This window comes from Carassius gibelio, chromosome A19, assembly GCF_023724105.1.
Source record: "Carassius gibelio isolate Cgi1373 ecotype wild population from Czech Republic chromosome A19, carGib1.2-hapl.c, whole genome shotgun sequence".
Lineage (NCBI taxonomy): Eukaryota > Metazoa > Chordata > Actinopteri > Cypriniformes > Cyprinidae > Carassius > Carassius gibelio.
In genome coordinates, this window is record NC_068389.1 from 23,609,126 (window position 1) to 23,629,729 (window position 20,604).

Genomic DNA, 20,604 nt, shown 5'->3' on the forward strand with positions numbered 1-20,604 from the left:
TGGAATATTGGTCTTCATTGGAGTTTAAACAGGAGCACAAAGTTGAAGTCACATGTTTAACAAACAAGCATAAGATGTCTTATATATTGGATTCTGGCATTAAAATGACTTGCATGTTTGAGAAAAAAAAAAAAAATGAGGATAATATAAATTGGAGACTGATCACATTTTGTAAGTCTAGAGGCTTTAGGAATACCCATTACTTTGGTTTACAGCTCAATTTTTGCCCACACTTAAATGTTTCAATCCACTGGCTACAAAACTGATCCCTTTAAGTAATCACTCAAAACATTTGCCCATTTTGTTTCTTATTTTCAATATTAGTTGAATTTTACTTGTTACATTATATATTGCTCATAGTTTTAATATCTTAGTTTTACCTTTAATATAACATTTTAGTAATTGTTTCCTCAACATGATCATTACAAAGAACTTCTTTAGAACAGCAGTTTGTTGATAAATCAGACATCAGAAGTTCCCCTGTGTTCATTTGAATTGCAGCAAGTTTCCCGCTGTTGACATGATTGACCTTTGATTGAGGAGAGCTGCTCTGTCCTCCTGGATTAAATCTGTGTGCCATCTGAGAGCTGACCGTTTCAGTTAGTCTCCTGTCGTGTCTCTTGATTTTATCTCTGTGCAAAAGCAAAAGAATAGACCGTACAGTCAGATCAGTCCGCCCCGTTATACTCTACTGTATAATGACTAATGATTTCCTGTTAGCAGCAGTTGTTCGAAACCCCCTCAACACAAAGACACTTTACAGAACGGAGGCGTCTGATTTAAACGCATCTGCTTGACATTGATCAGTGTCAATCTGGACTCTTTACTGGATAACAGAACAGGAGATTCGCAGAGCTTCTTTTAAATTAGCACTTGAGGGGTACCGTCTTTACAAGTCCTGACAGAATGATATTGATGGATATGTTTTATTCAAGGCAGGGCTTTGTAATGAACAATTGCTCTGCCTACAGATAACAGGTGGATGCTTGTGTTATGAAGTAATCAAAAGAGAAAAGAAAAAAGAGGTGGAGAAACATTTACAGACGTGGCAGATACATGCTTCTAGAATCTAGATGGAAGAGAAAACAATAGAGAAATGTAGAGATGAGGTTATAAATAACTAGTGGTCCACCGATATAGTTTTTTTTGATAGCCGATGCCGATATTTTGGAAAGCAGGGGGGCCGATAGCAGCTGATATATATATATATATATATATAATTTTTTTTTTATTATTAATATTTAAGAAATTTGAACTCATTTGGCAATGGATAAAAAAATGTGTAAAATAAACATACTTTATTAAAAAAATAAAAATATAATTAGAAAGGAATAAACTGTAACCAACAGGGCACTCAATATTCTGGGCAGTTTGGGTGCAATGGGAATCATATTTTTTCAAATAAAGCCAAGGTAACACTCATTTTAAATACGTCAGACAGTGAAAATGACATAAATATGACAGCGGGCGAATGCATAAAGCAGAGCATTATTTGAAATCACAAGTTTAAAGTTTAAAGAATTTAATTCACACAGAGCGACCGTCTCACAGATAACGCGTGATCATGCGGGATACACACACACACTTCTAGGGGTGCTCCGATCACGATCGGCCGATCGTTAATGCGCATTTCGTCAGTAAAGCCGGTTCTCTAATCAGTGGTAAATTCCCTCAGGTGCATGATTTCACATAGAGCAGCTGTTACTACACAGAGCCGTTGTTAACTGAGAAGCTGCGCAAATCCACTTCATTTTCAGCGTTTATTTGCGCATCTTCTCAGTTAACAACCGCTCTGTGTAGTAACAGCTGCTCTATGTCCAGTGCGCCGGCAAAATAAAATGTTTCCTGAGCACCAAATCAGCATATTGGTATGATTTCTGAAGGACACCGAAGACTGGAGTAATGGTGCCGAAAATTGCATCACAGAAATAAAATATATTTTGTAATATATGAAAACAGAAAACTTAAACAGTAAATTTAATCAAAAACACAGCCTTGTTGAACAATAGAGACTAATTTCAAAAACATTTAAAAAAAAAAATCTTATCGACCACAATGGTGTATCTAAAAGTTATGACTGCAAAAATATTAGATTTTGCTTCTAGTTATTTAAATTTTTATTTGTATTTTTCTGAAAGTTGCATGTGAAGTTTCAGATAAATGGAACTTTTTAGAGCCATAACTTCTACAATAGCAAAAAAGTTGTTGTTGGTCAAGCAAATCAGATTATAAAGGGGTTTCTTAATAAAGGTCTCTGTTATTGTGAATGAAACAGCAGTATATGTTGTTAAAAGTGTTTGTTTTCATAGTCAGTAACTGACTTTTGTGCTGATATAATCAAGTAAGTGTGGAGGACTAGAAAAATCTCAAAGCCTGTCATCACTAATATCTAATCAAATTTCAGTGGATAAAAACAAGTCCTGTCCTACATTATTCCCCTCTTGAATATTTGTTTTCAGTCAGAAATATGTGCCATTTACTCAAGATTAATGTGTTGCAAATGCAGTTTCATGTTGTTTTGAAGAACAAACTGTCCCTTACCTGGGTGTACAACATTTTTATCACACAGCTTAGAAGAAGCAGAACCGACTCAGAGAAGCAGCAAGGAAAAGAAACTGATGTTGTTGGCTAATTAGTATTTTATCAAGTTTCATTTGCCAGAGCTCACATGTCGGCAGGGGTTGTGTTGTCTGCACGGAGCAGTGTGAAATCAGCTATTTGAGATCTGTGATCGGCTGCTATTTTTGAAAACGTTTGTGAAGACAAATTAAGAATGCCAAATAAAGAGCTTAATTTAGAGCGATGGCGAATGCACTTGAGAAATTCTCACCAGATGAAAGGTGTAAATTGCAACACAGAAGTTCATTTTCATCTCCACTCTGATATCTGTGGTGTTAATTTAGTTTTATTAAGAAGTTAGTAGCACATCTTGTGAATGGATGTGTCTACATGACCTGACGAGACTTTACCTGCAGGAGACTACTTTGATTTCGGAAATGTGAATTATATTAATTGTGATCTAATGTTATCCGGACATGTTTTCAGATATTCACTCATATACAGTCAGGTACATGGACTTAAAGTTTGTGATTTTGTTTGAATCAGAGTGTGTTCAGAACCTTTAGACCTGAAGGAAAAACATGTAACTTCAGGTCTCTGTGGCCCTGAGCTAATCTCACTCACATACAGCTTTAAAACGAACACACTCACAACCTTCACAATCCCTACTAACACACACACAAGCTACACACTCACTAGGTCTCTCTGATGGCCAACATATAAACACACACACAGACCCGGAGCCTCTCTAAACAACCTCTTTCTCACTTTCAGGCCCTTGCTAAAAGCACCCTTGTCCCTGAAATATTAAGCGCGGCTTTGGGGAGACTGGGAGAGAGAGACATTTGTGACAGAAACACGGACAAGCAATTTGAAATGGATTTTAGGGACAATGTTCCTGGTGAACGCGTTCAGAATATTTCTTGTTTTCTTTGCTAAGCCAGGCACAACTATTAGGATTACTAACAACTGCATAGCAATGTACTAAAACCATTTGTAAGATGTTGGCAATGCCCGGCAACAACGCCAAACAGAATAGCAACAAAATAGCAGTGCACTAAATGCATTACATTTTTGTGTAGTGATGTGCTCAAAAGCACCCAATACTCATTAACAACCACATTGCAATACCTTGGCAAACACCTTCAACAATAACTAATCTGCATATTCTTACAAATTTAGAAATCTTTACTATATTTTTTTTTGGAGCTGTTGTCAGTGTTATTAGATTAGTTTTTTTGTACTATTATAGCACAAATTGTCATTTAGCCTTGTTTTATTTTTATATTTCACATTTCCTTTAAAATTTTGCATCTATTTTTATTATAATTGTTTAAAAATATTTATATTTAGTTATTTTTTGGGGTTTTAATCATTTTAGTACTTAATCTTAATGTTGCCTTGATGGCTTTAATTTTATTTCTTCGATTTGAGCTTTATTTAGATTTTGTTTATCAGCTTAATTTCAGGTTTTATTTTTATTTTATTTACAAAAATTAATTAATTACCTTTTTTAATACTTAAGTTACTGATAACAACACTGACTCTTTTACAGTAAAGTTGTCTTGACAAGAATAACCACCCATTTAAAAAGATTAGCATTTTTTTTCATGATATTTTAAGAGGTAAATATATTGGTGTAAATGCATTTCTTTACCCCTGCGTCTGTCATATAAAGTCTCTCCCTCAGGGGCTGAACCCTTTTATTTGATAGTTGACTCGAAAGTTTGCAGTATATCAAGTTAGTGACCCACGTGTCGTCTCTATAGAGGCCGTGCAAAGTCAGTAATTATACCCTGATCAGATGGCATGCAATTATGTTCAGTTTGAACATTTTGTCTGAAGACGTTATGAAACGTCTCATAAATTGTACTTTTCCTTCACATTTCTGAATGTTGATTGTTTCCATAGCAACAACCCCTCCTTCTTGCAGCCACAGATGCAGATGGCTTTCCGCGGACCCTTGTGATGGACCAAGTAATGTCCAATCTATTCCTCCTCACTGAACTGCTGTAAACAGCAATTTTCTGAGTCGGTTGGCCACCTCCTCTCAGCTTTGGTGGCTCACAAATGACGATGCTTTTTTATTTGTTGCCTGCATTTCTATCTCTGTGATGCGTTTGTCAGCTTGTTGTGTGTTTGTTGGGTTTAGTTACTCATCTGCAGTCGGTAAATTCATTGCGGTGGACTTCAGCACTCTGTTTATACATTATACATAATTTATGTGACAGTCATCTCTGCTTGTATCCCGTCAGCAGTCCTCGCATCAACCTGAGCACTCGAGTTCATCTCTTCTGACAGCTGGAGGCTTTTTACTCCCTCGGTCATGTTTGGAGTTTTTGTTGAGTCTGTGCCATTTCATATTACACACATTTTTTTTTTCTCTTCTGTCCTGACCCATCAGAAACACTTTAGTTAAAACGCTCTAGAATGAAGAAATTGTTGTTTCAGAATGCATATTTTTATTATTAATTTTGAGTAAATGTTTTGTAAAATTATTTTTGTAATTTATTTATTTATTTTATTTCCCTTTATCTATTTGCAATATGTGTATTATATATTGCATATAAAATATACAGTTTGATACGTGTATATTAAACCATACCATTGAACAACCAATAAATACCTTTTTAACTTGTAAAAAATATCATGGAAGTAAAAAAAAAACAGTTTAATGGTGATGCTTTTATTTTATTTTATAAATATATTTAAAATTATTTATTTATAATTATTTAATTGAATGTATTTATTTCCATACAGTATATTATTTATTAATTTCCAAACAATATATGTAGTATACATCTTTTTTTTAATATATAGGTTAATATGCATAAATATATTTATGATTATGCATATCAGCCATTGAACAAAAAAAATAAAACACTTTTATATCCATTTTACTTTTAAGTATATTATGGAAGTAAAATAGGCTGTGAGTGTAGTTTTATGGTTATTTATTTATGTGAATTTATTTATTCAATAAATAATGTACTTATTTATTTCTATATATTAGATTATTTATTTTTTCCATACAATATATGTAGAATATATGTTCATATATAAAATAAATAAGTCAATATGTATAAATATATTTGTAATTATGCATATTGGTCATTGAAAAGCCTGTTAATATCCATTTTACTTGTAAATATATTATGGAAGTAAAATGGGTTGTGAGTACGGTTTTGCTAAATAAATCATTTCACACAGAAGACAGCATTTGATTACCAGTGATGATGTTGTACAAGAAAATCTCAGTGAGCGATTAACATTTTTTTTCACCCTGTTAATTGGAGTCACATGCAAAGGCCATATCAGAAGCTGTGAATACTGTACCTTATGTGTTGGGTTCCTTTTGTTGTAATGTTTTTGATGAATGCTGAGAACCACGGAAATTAGTGCTATGATAATTATATGATAACTGAAAGCACACTTTAAAATAATTTGTATAAATGAATAGTGGGGATAGAAATGTGATTCATGTCTTATGTTTTCTATCTTTTTTTTATTTTCACAAAAAAAGAGCAAAATAATTATAGAGTAAATTGGCTTTAACAGACAATTTCCTCCTTTTGATCGATATAAATTTAGAAAATTGTTTATTTAGACTAGTGTGGTTTGAGATTTTTTATGTAGCCAGACCCCCTTGTCATTTAATAAGAGAAACATATTCACCTACAGACTTTCTCTCAATCGCTCAGACACTTTATTGTCCATTAGTAAGAATATGAATCACTTTGGCTCTTACTGGTTTGACGGCTTTTTAATCTAGTTTTCTTGTCCTCTCAAGATCATCTAATCAACCAAGAAGCACTGATAGAAGAAACCTTTGCTTTCTGCATTGGCCACTTTTGAAACGGCAGAAATTGTTAAAAATGAAAACGGACAGTCATGACAATAATCTAAAAAAGGCTGAATTTTCTTTTATTTTAGAAATGGTTTTAGACTTTTCAAGCATGCAAAATAGAGAAAATGAGATCATGGTGGGCGCAATGAATTGAAAGCAGAAGTTAGTTTCTGTAAATAGATGCAGTCAGTTTGACAATTCTCCAAGTAGATGGACTCTTAAGTGTTTGGTTGTGGTTTTTCCCTGTTGTTATTTGAGATAAGTGTTTTTCAGCGCTTTTGTTACATGTCCATTTTGTTTTTCTTGCATATAAAGGGAACAATATCATTAGCTGTATCACACTCATTCTTTAGATGAACTGACCACCTCTAACCTCATTCGATGTCCTAAAATCACAGAGAATGAGAATTTTTGATCTGTTATTCCCTAAACATGAGAATGAGTTGTGAAGGATGTGTATTACACCTCTTCTGATCCTCTCCTTCCCCTTCTTGTCTTCTCAGACGGCACTTCACCATGGGCCAGTTACACCCCTGTGTGAGGAATGAGAAATATAGATGAGACTGATCTTTCTTGTGGTCATGTTAAATCTTTAATGGCAGCTATAAGTTAGTCAGACCTTCCCGTTTGTCACAGGGGACAGCAATCTGCCAGCAACTATATAAGCTTTCAATTCCCACAGGATTCCTTTTGTTTGTGGAACAATTAACGTTTTGTTTATCATGATGATAATAATGATATTTAAAACGTTACATTTGTATTCTTATTATTTATAAAGTTTTATAAATGTAAATCATAGTAATGATTACATTTCAAATTTGGATTATTGTTTGGAATTATTTTATTATTATTTTATATAATTTCATATTAGAAAATGCATTTTTATTTTATTAATAACATTCTATTTTATAATGTTAATATTAATAATAATAATAAACATAGCAATAACAATCATATTAATAACATTAAATTATTAATAGCGTTTTGTATTATTAATAATACTTAATGTTATGAACAATATATTTGTATTAATGCATAATATTAATGTTTTAAGTATTTAATAATAATAATAATAGCAATAATAGGAATACATTATTATTATTTTTATTATTTTATATACTTTAAAAAATCTAATAATGCATGATAACAATACGGCGGTCCATTATATTTATCCTGTCTCTGATGCGTTGCATGCCTGTTGTTCAGTGCAGCAGGGATTCTTTCCGAGCGCTTGGATCGGATTCTAACTGCAGCAGGATCATTGGTTTTTATCGGAAAGGCTGTGAGGTGTGAATTGATGGCAGAGTGAGGCCGTAAACATTTTTATAGACAGAGCAGTAAGTCAATACGATGCTCACCTGTGGAAACTGAGCTTAAAATAGACCGATCGTTAGCCATGCACGTCTCCCCTCATGATGTACGGACGCTCCGATTATTTGCCTTGTTAAATTTATATCTGGCTCTGGGCTAGAGACCTGTGAGTGAGGATTGTGGGTAATTTCACCCTTGGGGCTCTCGATGCACATTTGATGCATTGATGATCTGCTGATATATGAGGTGTGGTGTTGGCTCTTGCTAGTTTTTATAGCTCAACCAATCAGATTTTAGTAACATATCCATTTGATTGTGTACAATTGTTTACAAGAGTATTTTACTGATTGTAAGTTGTTTTATAAGACATTTTATTTATAAACCTTTATTTTAATAATACAATATTTAAAAGAATAATAACAAAAACAATAATAACTATTATTATTTATGAGGCTTTATAATAATATTTATAATAATTTATAATAATAATATTTTTTTTTTAATATTTTTATTATACTTATAGTCTTTTCATTAATTAAATTTAAACGCATTTAATTATTTGGTAAATAAAGGGGATTTGCTATTTAAATTAAAACATGGAAGAAATATTGTGATTTATTTCTTTAAAAAGTTTTATTAGTTTTTTCAACAGTAGTAGCAGTATCACATACATTCTACTAAATAATAGTATTATTTCTAGCACAATGCATTTATGTAAAAATAAACTTATTTTGACGGGTTGACATGGATACCTTTAAATTGACACTGGTTTTACTCAAATGAAATGGTAAAATGCTTGTGAAGTGACTCAGAACAGTTCTGATGATGTTGTTGATGCTGAAATGACTGCAAGCGTCACACGCTTCCGTCTATTTAGTAAACAATCTCGCACATCTCTGCCATTCATTCATTCATTCATTCACAGAGAGACGCGCAGAACATGCAGGATTCAGATTTCAACCAACTTTTGCGGCTTAACATTTACAGATACTGGTCCATATGGAAATTTGATTTAATCAATTTATGCTAACTTTGACAAATTCCGATACTGTCCATATTAAAATGTAAGTTTCATTTTCATGACTGGATTTTGAGATTCCGTCCGCATTTTCTGCTTCACGGAAAACATAGTGTTGTATGCGTCAAGAACCGGGTTGAGCGGGTCATCGGTACCACCAGTGTTTAAAGAAAGCTGGTACAGTCACATTTTCATTTTTGTAGTACCGACTTGGTACCAAAGTACCGGGTCTTTTGACAACACTAGTGCATACAGTTTATAATTTTAATTGTTACCATTTAATTTGTAATTTAATTATTGTTTTTTGTTTTATCTTATATTTTTACATTTTTCTTTTTAGAAAAATAAAAATAATTTACAATGTATTTATATATGATATTATTTAGTTGTATACTGTTATTTGTATTTATTTATTGTTTACTTTTACATGTTTACTTTTTTTTTTTTTACTAAATTTTATTGCAACACAACCTAAAAATGCATGATGTCTTCTCTCTCCACAGAGAAGAAAGAAGTGACCCAGAGTTTGGAGAACTATACGTCAAAGTGTCCAGGTGGAATGGAGGTGATCAGCCTCCCTGATGGACTCAAACTTCCTCCTGTTCCTTTCACCAAACTGCCCATCGTCAGGTAAGAGGGCCTTTTGTTGTTTTCCCTTGACATCCCTGTACCAAAACAAGTAATACCGGTTATTTAGTTTTGTGTGTCCATGTTCTATTTCTACTCTGATCTTTTGTTTCAAACAGGCTGATTTTTGTTTCTGTCCCTTTAAAGATTCTATATATGAAGTAGATGATTTGCATATGTGGAATGTCAAATGATAATGAGTTCGTACTTGTCATTTAATTTCTAAATAGTCTAATATGTCTGTTTTCCATAAAAACTAAATGTTTTATTGTTTATTTGAACATGTTTATCTCAATGGCCACTCGCAGGGTTTTGATGGTGTATTTCCACAGCTCAGTGTGTGAAAAATGACTCATCTGAATGGTTTAAAACATGTTTGAAGTTTGTTGGCCTATGAGCCGCAAGAAAGCTGTATGAAAATTAAAAATGCAGTTTTCATTTGTTTTAATCTCCCCAAATGAAATATTTTAATGGGAAACGCATAACTTCGCATATCCTTTCATCTGTCCCAAGGAAGCTGCTGATGTTCTTTGTGTGTAGGAAAGAAAGGCCTATAAATGTGTTTAACAGTTGTATTTCATAATCCCACCAGCAGCTTCGCTTGATTGAAGTCTCCATTCCTCTAACGCTCCTCTCTAAAGAGCTGTTTTTTTATTTTCTGAGTTGTTAAATTTCCTACATTTATTCTTAAAGGGATATTTAATTATATAACTTCAGACAAGCAGCGTTTCTCATGATATTTATCTCCCTCTTCACATATCACTAACATGCAATATCTTGCTTGCTGCCTGCCTTCCTGAATTTACATGGAGGGCGAATTTTAGACATAGACAAGTTCTGTAATGAAATCTTGCCGTCTTGCTCTAGGGATTGTTGTCTTATAGGAAAGAGTAAATGTCAGTATTAACCCTTTCGCACACGAGTTTAAAATATTACCCAGCATGAGTTTTTTTTTTTTGGCGACCGTTATTTTAGAATGTACTTCCTTATTGTTTTCATGGCGACGGGTCATGCTTGTCATGTGACACAACGCGGCCACAATTAGGCCTTTCAGGATAACAACTTTTGTTGTGCGATATATTGCCCTAGAAATAATTGCGATAATCGATATTATTGTCATTTTAAAGACGCATTTTATGCTGTTACATCATGATTTTGGCATAAAATGAAGAAGGCCTACACAAACAAACTTTAGATCGTGGAAATTAAGTATCCAAATATTAGATACCTTAAAAACCTTTTTTTTTTTTTTTATTTTTTTTTTTTACAAAAAGTGCAAACAAGTAGGAAAAAAGAAGAAACTTGTATGGAGATTTTTCCATCTACAGATTTTTCCTGGACCTTCTTTTGTCTGTAAATAAAGGGTGCACACTAATGTTGAAAAACACAGTCACTACTTAGATGTCTGTATGCACAAAGGCACATATCCCTAAATAAGACCAAATCTGCAGATGATCGTACGCGTAAAGCCCCATTCACACCAAGAATGATAACTATAAAGATAACGATATTAGCGTCCACACCAGCAAACGATATCGTCTGTTTATTCTGAGCGCACGCGTGTCTCCCGCTTTAAATCCTCGAGCTCGTTACATTAGGATGGATTCTGATTGGATGTCAATGTTTATATTGTTCATCAGCTGGAAAAAAATCATTCTGAAAATGATTCCAATGATACCGTTTCTCTATGCCTTTATCGTTATAGTTGTAGTGTGGACTCTATTCTTTAATATTGAGAACGATTTTTAGAACTATATCTTTATCGTTATCTTTATAGTTATCGTGCTTGGTGTGAACGGGCCTTTAAAGGGTTAAACTGCACTGATTGTTGGTCGGAGATGTTGTTGCTCTGGCAACAGTGTTATGAGACATTTAAGCTCTAAAGCAGAGTTGTTCATTGTTCAGATTCAAGTGAAATTATTATTTTTTGACTCCTCGTGTCCTTTTCTATGAATATCTGGGAACAGGAAGTGTAGAAACAGAACTAAAGAGTGTTGAAAGCCTGTCAACGCTTGAGAGCTTGATTTAGACACAGACTTGCCAGTATATTTTTGTAGAAAGCACAGTATTGATTTTTTTCTATTCTCTAATGCTTACTTGTATATAACTTATATTATATATAGTGGTTGCTGTTTGGGGTGGTTGCCAGGTGTTGTTGATGAATAAATATAGCTGACTGGGTGGTTTCTATGGCATTGTGAGTGGTTACTAGGGCTTTTAGTCTAGTCAAGTCATCTTTATTTGTATAGTGATATCTTTATACATTACAGATTGTGTCAAAGCAGCTTCAGTGTCAAACAAGAAAATAGGCTAGTGTGTGTCCATAATGCAGGAGGACAACAGTAAACCGTCAATTTGTCAGTTAAAGTCAGTTCATGGGTTTGGGGTAGTTGCTAGGGTGTTTGTGGTAGTTGTTAGGGTGGTTGCTAGCATTTGGGGTTGTTGCTAGGATGTTTGCTAGGGATTTATGCATGGTTGATCGGGTGTCCGGGGTGGTAACTAAAGTTTTTAGGTTGGTTGTTAGTGTGTTTTGGGTAATTATTTAGGGTCTGGGCCTGGGGTGGTTCCTTGGGTTTTGTGGAAGTTTTTTGGGGTTGGTAGCTTACTGGTTTTAGTCAAAATAGATTTTTTTCTGTTCTGATCTGAAGATATTGCTTAAGTATAGGAATTTCTTTTTAGCCTATTTTAGCCTATTTTATAAGTCTGATCACATAGTGGGGTACCAGCACACCTCTCACTTGATTTTAGGAATCATTCATGTCCAGTAGCACAAGCGCTGTGAGAAGAGTTATGTGCTGAAGTTTAATACTCAAGGTTTGCACAGTAGGTCAACTTTCCAGCATTAATGAACATTCTGTCATCTTGTCCTTCCAAAATATTTTCTTTTTTAGTTCTGCAGAAGAAAGTCAGAAAGGTTTGGAATGGCATAATCTTTAAGTGATGACTAAAAATGACTATTTGCATTGACCACATGAGTGACTTAATAGCAATTCATCATGTTGCTTCATAAGTTTTACAGTACCTTTAAAAAGTTTGTAGTCGGTAAGATAACACTTTTATTCAGCAAGGATGCGTAACATGTTTCAAATAAATGTTGTTCTTTTGAACTGTATCTGTCAAAGAATCCTGAAAGGAGTGTATGATGGTTTTTGACAAAAATATGAAGCATTGCAACTCAGCAAAGCAGCATATTAGAATGATTTCTGAACAATCATGTGACACTGGTGTAATGATGCTGAAAATTCACAGGAGTAAATTGCAATTTTTAATCTCTCTATATAAAAACTATATTATAAATTGAAGCAATATTTCACAATATTACAGTTTTTACTGTATTTATGATCAAATCAATTCAGGCTTGGAGAGCAAAAGAGACTTCGTCCAGGTCCTTTCTGCTTACTCAATATGTGAAACAGGCCTAACTCTCTGTTTTCTGATTGATTTTTAGATCCGTTTCTCTGCTGAATCTGCCAGTGAGTCTGCGTCCTCATAAGGTGAAAGGCCTTCTGGGACAGGGCATGTCCAGTGCCAGCCCATTTATCTACTCTCCAATCACGATGCACAGCAGAGGAGACGAGCGCTCGAAGAAGATCGGTGAGTAGCATTTCTTCTCAGAAACTTCTCTCTTACACTTCCTCTGTGTGAGTTATTGTTTTCTCTGAAACTTTAATTATGGTATATTAGCATGATCTTTGAGTTTTAACCTCGCGCACTGTTTATGCGGGGCGGTATTGCTCTGATCGGCTCTCGTAGCGATCTTAATTACTGTTTAAAAGATTCTGAACTAAACACACACCATTGTGTTTCCATGTGGTCTGTTTGATTCATGTTTATGACAGGCGCTGTCATTACGTTGTCTCTATCCCTGTTGGCAGCCGGAGGCGGCTGGAAGGAGTTGAAGTGTTTTCTGGATCTCTTAAGCACACGACACAGGCTCTATTATTAATAGACTTATTAAGGCAAATAGCAGAACACTTTGCCACATTAAAATACTATGGCAGTGTCGTTCATTTACTGTTTAAAAACTCAAACCATGGTGATTAGCTGGTACAGTGATGGTATTGCATGCTAAAATATGGTGCTTTGATACAGAATACACCATAGTATCATATTTATATACCATGTGGTACTTATTTTTTTTTATTTGGTTATATTCATATTCCACTGGATTTACATTCAGTATAGTGCTGCAACGACGCGTCGACGTCATCACTGTTTGTTTACATCTCGCATAATGGCATACTGGGAATGGAGAAAGTTGCATTCTATCACAAAAACAGAGACCACTGTTATCAAAAGTATGGGAATACTTTAAACGGAGGACAAATAAAATGGCCCTTTGTTCAACTGCGCGAGCACCTCAGAGGAAAACATCTTGGCGCTCTCCTGTGTTACGGTTTAACTGGTTATCGTGCGATCTGGTGACCAACTTCCTGGTTCAGGTCTGATATTCTTGCGCTTGCGGCATTCTGAAAAGTTGAGATGTTTTTAACTCGATCCTGTGCGGACGCGCCTGGAAAAAACGAGCGCGTCGCGACCGAATCGCTTCCATTATGAGCGCGCTTATCGCGTGCCTACATTGGAAATAATGAACTTGAGCGCGCAAAATACGTGATATGTGAACGGCCCCTTAAAAAACATTGCGCCGCGAGACAACAGTCACAAAACACCGAGCTCCCCCCGAATCAGCTCCAGATCTCTGGAAACCATGCTAAACCATAGCAGAACCCCAAATAAATGTTATGGTTTGTGATGCTAAAGAACATTTCATGACGTCTCAGACAATTGTACATTTATGGCTACTGTGGTTTAAATTATAAACGCTATCATAAGCTCATATTTACCATAGTAAAATCATTTTCTTTGCCTCTTTATTATTTTATACTGTAAAAACTTCAACCACATAGGTTGAAAATGAATAAAGGTTGAAATATTATATTAGAAGTTGTACTTATATTTTTTTTGTAAAGTTATCCAAAGGACTCATTAGCTAATAAAAAAAAAGAACATTAGATTAATTATTTATTGTAATAAAAATAATCGTTAGATTAGTCGACTAATAAAAAAAAATAATCGTTAGATTAGTCGACAGAAAAATAATCGTTAGTTGCAGCTCTAATTCAGTACCAATACTTCATGGTAATACCATGTTTCTGTGATATGTGTCACAGTTTAATATCATATTTACACTGTACTCCAAGCAACTTCTAGTGGTTTCAGAGAAGTTTTTTTTATTTGTTTGCAAGTGTGGTACTTTAAGGTACTTCATGGAATGCCATGAGATACTATAGTATTTTACTATCATAAGCATACAGTGCCACGGTATATGTCTGGGTACAGTGCTGCAATTAATAAAGTAGTTTTGATAATTATATTTAGATTTTATTATATTCCTATACCATGGGATTTTCATAGTATAATATAATATAATATAATATATGCTGCATATCCAGAAAACATGGTTTTTACTTTTTGATACTTTTTTGAAAATTATTTCCTGTCAGCTTTCATGTCAAATATATTTCACTCTAATAATCGTTCACTCAGTCTTCATGTCAGTAAAATGTCTATTTATAGTTCAAGCTCCTCCAGATTCATATTAAATTTATAGAATCTCTCACTCTAGGCGTAACTTTCTTGAGTTCTATTGTTTTGTTGTGGTTTTTTTGGGTGTATTTTTGGACTCAGAGGCCCTGAGGCACTGGCAGGAATCTTATGAAGACAGATGGCTGTTCAGTGTGAGGTTGCCCCGACTTTTCAAACAAATCATGTTGTATAAGGAGTCAGATGGCTGTTTCCAGCCTGTCTTATTTCATTCTGCCAAAACCCACCAACTTCTGCTGCTAGTGCCTGTTTTTATTCTTTTTTTCATGTGCTATCCCATGACCACTTGGATACTCCCAATGGTCCCGGTTTTACTCTCAATTACGTTGGAGCGGTTAGTCAACCGCTTCCGTCACGGGTCGTGGTTAGTCACAGGTGGGCGGGGTGAATCAACACAGGTGGGCACTTTCCTGAAGACTTTGTCTTTCTGCGTTTGAAGTGAGGTTTAGAGTTGCCTCAATTTCTGGTTGATTACACAAACACCTAGACGTCAAGAGATAATTTTCCCAAGAGTGATGGAAGGGGCAAGAGAATAAAAGGACGAGGAAATTCACATTCAAAACCGAATCATTCTAGTCGTTTAAATAATTGAATCACTTCCAATCATGGTTAAATTAGTGCCACGTTCTTCCGCTTTTGAGTGCGGCTTCACTGAAATGCCACTTGGGCTTTGGCTTCAGTGAAACCAGGTAGATCCTGCTTCACTTTATTTAAAAAAAATTAAGCATATTTTCCCTTTGATTGCTTTTGCTAGTCAAGCAGCACTGCTTTTTTTAAAAAAATTTTTTATTTTTTTATACTGTTTATGCTTATTATAAGTGCACTGTAAAAGACAGTTTTTCAAAATTGTGAATAATAAAGATTATTGCAGTATAAACAAATAGTATTTCATAGTTTCTATTTTAACATATGATTTTTGCCTGGCAGCTGGTGATTAAATGCTGATGCTCTGCAAATGTGAGTGTCTCTTATAAGCTGATTCTTGAATCATTCAGAAAGATTCACCAGAGGCCAGTTTGAATCAGCCTGATGCATGCTTTACTGAATGAAAAGGACTCACTGAATCTCAGTGACTCACTCACTGCAAGTTGTCATTAAGTTCAGTGATGAACGTTTCAGAAAGTTTTTTTCGAGTATGGCTCTGTGTGACGTTGGATGGAGCGGAATTTCCTTATATGGGTCCTGACGGCACTTCTGCCGGAAGAGCGCGCGCTCCTGTATAGCAGAGCACTGAGAGCACAACAGACATTCACTGATCAGAGCGAGAGCGTCGCGAAATGTCACAAAAGAAGTGTGTTTTTGGTTGCCAGGGCAAGACAACTCTGCACAGATTACCAAAGAAAAAACAGCATTAAGGGACCAGTGGACGGAGTTTATTTTTACAGAGCATCAACGGAGTTGTGCAAGTGTTTGTTCCCTGCATTTCGAAGATGCTTGTTTTACAAACAAGGCCCAGTTTGACGACGGATTTGCGTATCGTTTATTTCTTAAGGATAATGCAGTCCCAACGAAAAAGGGTCACGATCGTGTGTTGGAACCACAGGCGGTGAGTAAAACTGCTTCAAATATCTCTGTGTTGTTAACTTAGCTATCGGCGCGTAAGCACATCAAGTAAACAACATGCGATGTTGTCATCAAACTGCACTTTCCACATGTACAGCTTAAAAAAAAAAAAAAAAAGACGACATAAAGTGGAACTTAGTCATTTTCCAAAACCGCTAAGCAAATATATACAGTTTAAGTACATACCACATAGAGACGTCGTTGCTGATGCTGCTCTTGTTAAATTTCAGCCTCTGGATCTGATTCTGGATCATAAATATACGCTGAATCTGACTGTTAGCCATGGTTTGTTTCGGATGTTTTCCTCACGGTAATGTCACAGCTTCCAAACGCTCTGAACGCAAAAGCCTACTGGTGCTCGTGATTCTTTAGCTCCGCCCACACGTCACGCCTCTAGCCGGTTGTGTTTTTCCGGGAAAAATCGGTACAGACTATCTTTCTCTTATGAATATAATAAAACTAAAGACTTTTTGGAGTTATGAAGGATGCAGTACTACTCTATATGTACTCAAGATTAACAGGATATTGAGTGAAAATGAGCATTTCACCCCCCCCTTTAAGCACGTTTTGTGTACTTAAATGGAGTAATTCTAAATTCTAAATTCTAAATTAGTATTATTACTGGATTTTGTGCATGTGAAAATGTGTTAAAGATATGCATTTTAATGGTTTTCTTTGTAATACATGCCAAATACTCTACTGAAAGTAGCTCTCCACTTAACAGTCGTGACAGGACGTCACCGCTCTCGTATTCCTCCAACACGGGGTCGTGTCTCAAATCCTCGAAGTCCCATTTTCCTCAAAGTCATTTATTTCTTGCTTAACGGCTCCCACACACTTTGCTGTGTAAACAGGACTTGTAAACGAGCTGCATTATATGATCCTCCTTCTTGTTTGATGGTTACGAGCCCGCTTAATAACTTCCCAGAATGCCACAGGCAGGAGAGGATGTGTCACGCCTGTCTAGGGGTAAGCTGAGCACCCAAGGCTAACGACTCTGAGTCACACACTTTCCCTAACAGAAAAGTCTTGGGGGCGATGAAAAATGTCACTTGTTTGTTGTTTTGCCGTCAAGGCTCCATTGGTTTGAATATTTGATGGGGTGATGATGCCCCTGTGCCCCACACAGCTCTGAATTTGGCCAGACTGCATGTAATGAGCACCCAGGGTAACACTTCTCTGTTTGATTTGAGAACCGAAAAGAACATGTTTGCATTGATTGGATTGTGTGTTTGTTTCTAACTCTGATATTGATATGTAATGTAGTTAGTGCGTGTTTGTGCCGAATCAACTATAGATGGTGTTTTCTTTGCTGTTCTGTTGCTCTCTCGTTCTTGCCAGAAAGCAGTCTGACTCACACACACCAGATGTCTCTGGAGAGAAGACCTTCATCAAAGCGAACAGCCTCCACAAACACACACACACATACACACAAAGACAGGGGTAACGTGAGGTACATTTAGTAGTGCATTTAACTAATTCAACAAGGTATATGTGCATAATTGTATTTGAGTGAAGAGACTGAAGCAGGAAATCTTTTTGAACCATTTGCCTAATTATTTTGAGAAGTTATTTCTTGTGTGCAAAGTGGGAAATCGCAAATAAACGATCAATTCTAGTTCCATTAATGATTCAGGAAGAAATATTGGGAAGACGTGCGATGCCTTTGCCAAATTATGAGAGAATTTCATTAATGCAGTTCTTGTAGAAAGTGCAGAAACTATTGAATGACTTTTAATGTTATTTTTTTGGGGTGGTATAAGTGTAATCCAACAATTGGACTTTGTGTGGAACACAAAATAAGATATATAAAAAAAAAAAACAATTTTTCCATATAATGAAAAGTGGGGATGTAATGTCATTTTGGGAAGTTTTTGATTCAGTAAAACCTGGCTCATCAAAATAACTTATTTTGAAATACTGATTCTATAAAAAAAAGAAGAAGAAAAAACAGAAAAAAAAACCCATCATGAATGCTAAAAATACTGAATTATACCAATCTTTTGTTTGAGAATCAGAAATGTCTTTGATTCACTTAGGAATCTGTCATTCTAAAAGGTTTTCTAATCCCAAAAAATAACCCAATCATAAGAATCATTTATTCAGGAATCTGGAAGGTTTTTGATTCACAAAATAGAACCCATTCATAAGATGAATAAATTCTGAAATGCATGGGCGGAGGGTGAACCAACTCCAGGGTAAGGCTAAAAGCAGCCAAATATATTAAACGTCATAAACTCTTTTTTGTTTTTTTTGGCATGGGTGTCATGTAGGCTAAAAATAAATGTTTGATGGGACTTAATTTGTATTTACAATTACAATTTAATAAAAACAGCAGAAATAATTATATAACGTTTCCTTTCCACGATTATTCAAACAGTGAATAAATTATAAATGGTAAGTGACTGTTACGTCTATGAACATAACAGAGGCGGAGGCAAGCAAAGGCTCATTTAAAAAGGGGGATATTTATTCAAGAATTACTCTGAACAAAAGAGAGAGAAAAAAATCACAACAAAACTGCTGATTCAGCCCGCAGTCTAGTTTACCTCTGGTTGCCAGCAAAAGTCCTGCAACTGCTTCCAGAGTCACAACAGCATTTATACCACTCAGCTCATAAGGAACACAAGTGTATGAAATCGCAACATAATAAATGAAGACAAATAACAAAACTCTCGCCACTAAGGGACAGCTGTATCAGTACAAGCCATTACTTTCTGAACAGAAATAAAATTAGATGCATATGTAACCGTAACATTATTAATAACATTGATTTATCACGAGTTTAAGCACTCTCAAAGAAACAAAACTATTGTTATAATCACTGAAGCTGTATACACTGTGAAAAGAATCTCTTACTTACATTGTACATACATCTGCACTTTGTTGTTTATGATGAGGGAACTCGCAAGGGTCCGGAATTCAGTCAGTGAACGTGCACACGCTCAACAAAACAGATGAGTTTCAGCGAGGACTCATCTGAACGCTTCTGTTTTGCCATTGCATTCCTAAGCGCAACAGAATAGTGTGTGATTGGTTAAAATGTACAACACTGTCAAAACGTAAAAAATACGGTGCAACATGAGCAGATCTTAATTTAATGCCACGTTCGACACTGTCTATTCATATTCACTTTGTTAGCAACAGACATAATAGATTACATTTGTTTGTGCAGGGACATTTTTTCCGATTTAGTGTCATTTTTGCCCCAAGTCCACCTGGTCAGGGCAAGGCTAAGCCTATGCTGAAATGTTTTTTAATTGGCAAAATTAATTATCCACTTAAATAGGGGGTGGAAGAGACTGGTTGCTGTTTATATCATGCTGTTGTGTATTTGGTGTGTTTTACACTCCTGGCTGTGCAAAAAAGAAATCCTACTCAGATATCTTAGTGGTCCTGTGTGTGTACTACAGTACTGTACTTTCTTGTAGCGTTTAAACTCTTAACCCTGTTTACACACCTGTGATTCAGTCTTTCAGACAACCAGCCATCGGTTCGGCCCAATGCGAATCTTGCACCTTCATCCAAATACAGTTTCAGGAGGTTCCACTGGAATCTTCTCAAGCTTTGTCTTTCTAGTGCATTGCTTTTTTAGAAAGTTCGACAGTCACCATCACATAAGCTGCCCTTGCGATAGCTTCGGTACATTTTCGGGCATCTTGGTTCTCAGGACAGACCTGAGAGTGAATTGTCAGCACTGAGGGGCATTTAGCATTTCGCCGCATTGGTCTCCTCTACCTCTCTCATTTCTTCCTCTGATCAGATAAACAGCCACCTCTGCTCATCTGTCCAGCGCCATGGCCGCAGACTAACAGAATATTTAATGCTCTGTGTAGTGCTTTGCCTTCCACGTCAGATTCTATAACCAAGATTGATGGTAGATGTAAAATAAAGGGGCTTATATAACAGGAGATGGGTTTTCCTATAATTGCACAGGCGGAGAATAGGTTACGAGGCCGCCAAGTTCTGCCTTATTCTGTTTGCGTCTTGAATCATAAAATGAGAGCGATGCCTTTCTTGGCTACATCGGAAAGTCCAACCAACAGTGGGACGGGAGATTAGGTCTCTCTTGACA

At 35.5% G+C, this 20,604-nt stretch overlaps 1 protein-coding gene across 4 annotated transcripts in view; it reads left to right on the plus strand.

The window, feature by feature from the left end:
* Positions 1-20,604, plus strand: part of LOC127935454 (trafficking protein particle complex subunit 9) — a 181,469-nt gene that overhangs the window by 19,383 nt on the left and 141,482 nt on the right. For all 4 annotated transcript variants that reach the window (XM_052533331.1, XM_052533334.1, XM_052533330.1 and 1 more), the window contains 2 exons: positions 9,239-9,365; positions 12,811-12,956. In XM_052533331.1, coding sequence (XP_052389291.1) covers positions 9,239-9,365; positions 12,811-12,956 — 273 coding nt within the window. The remainder of the gene's footprint in view (positions 1-9,238; positions 9,366-12,810; positions 12,957-20,604) is intronic.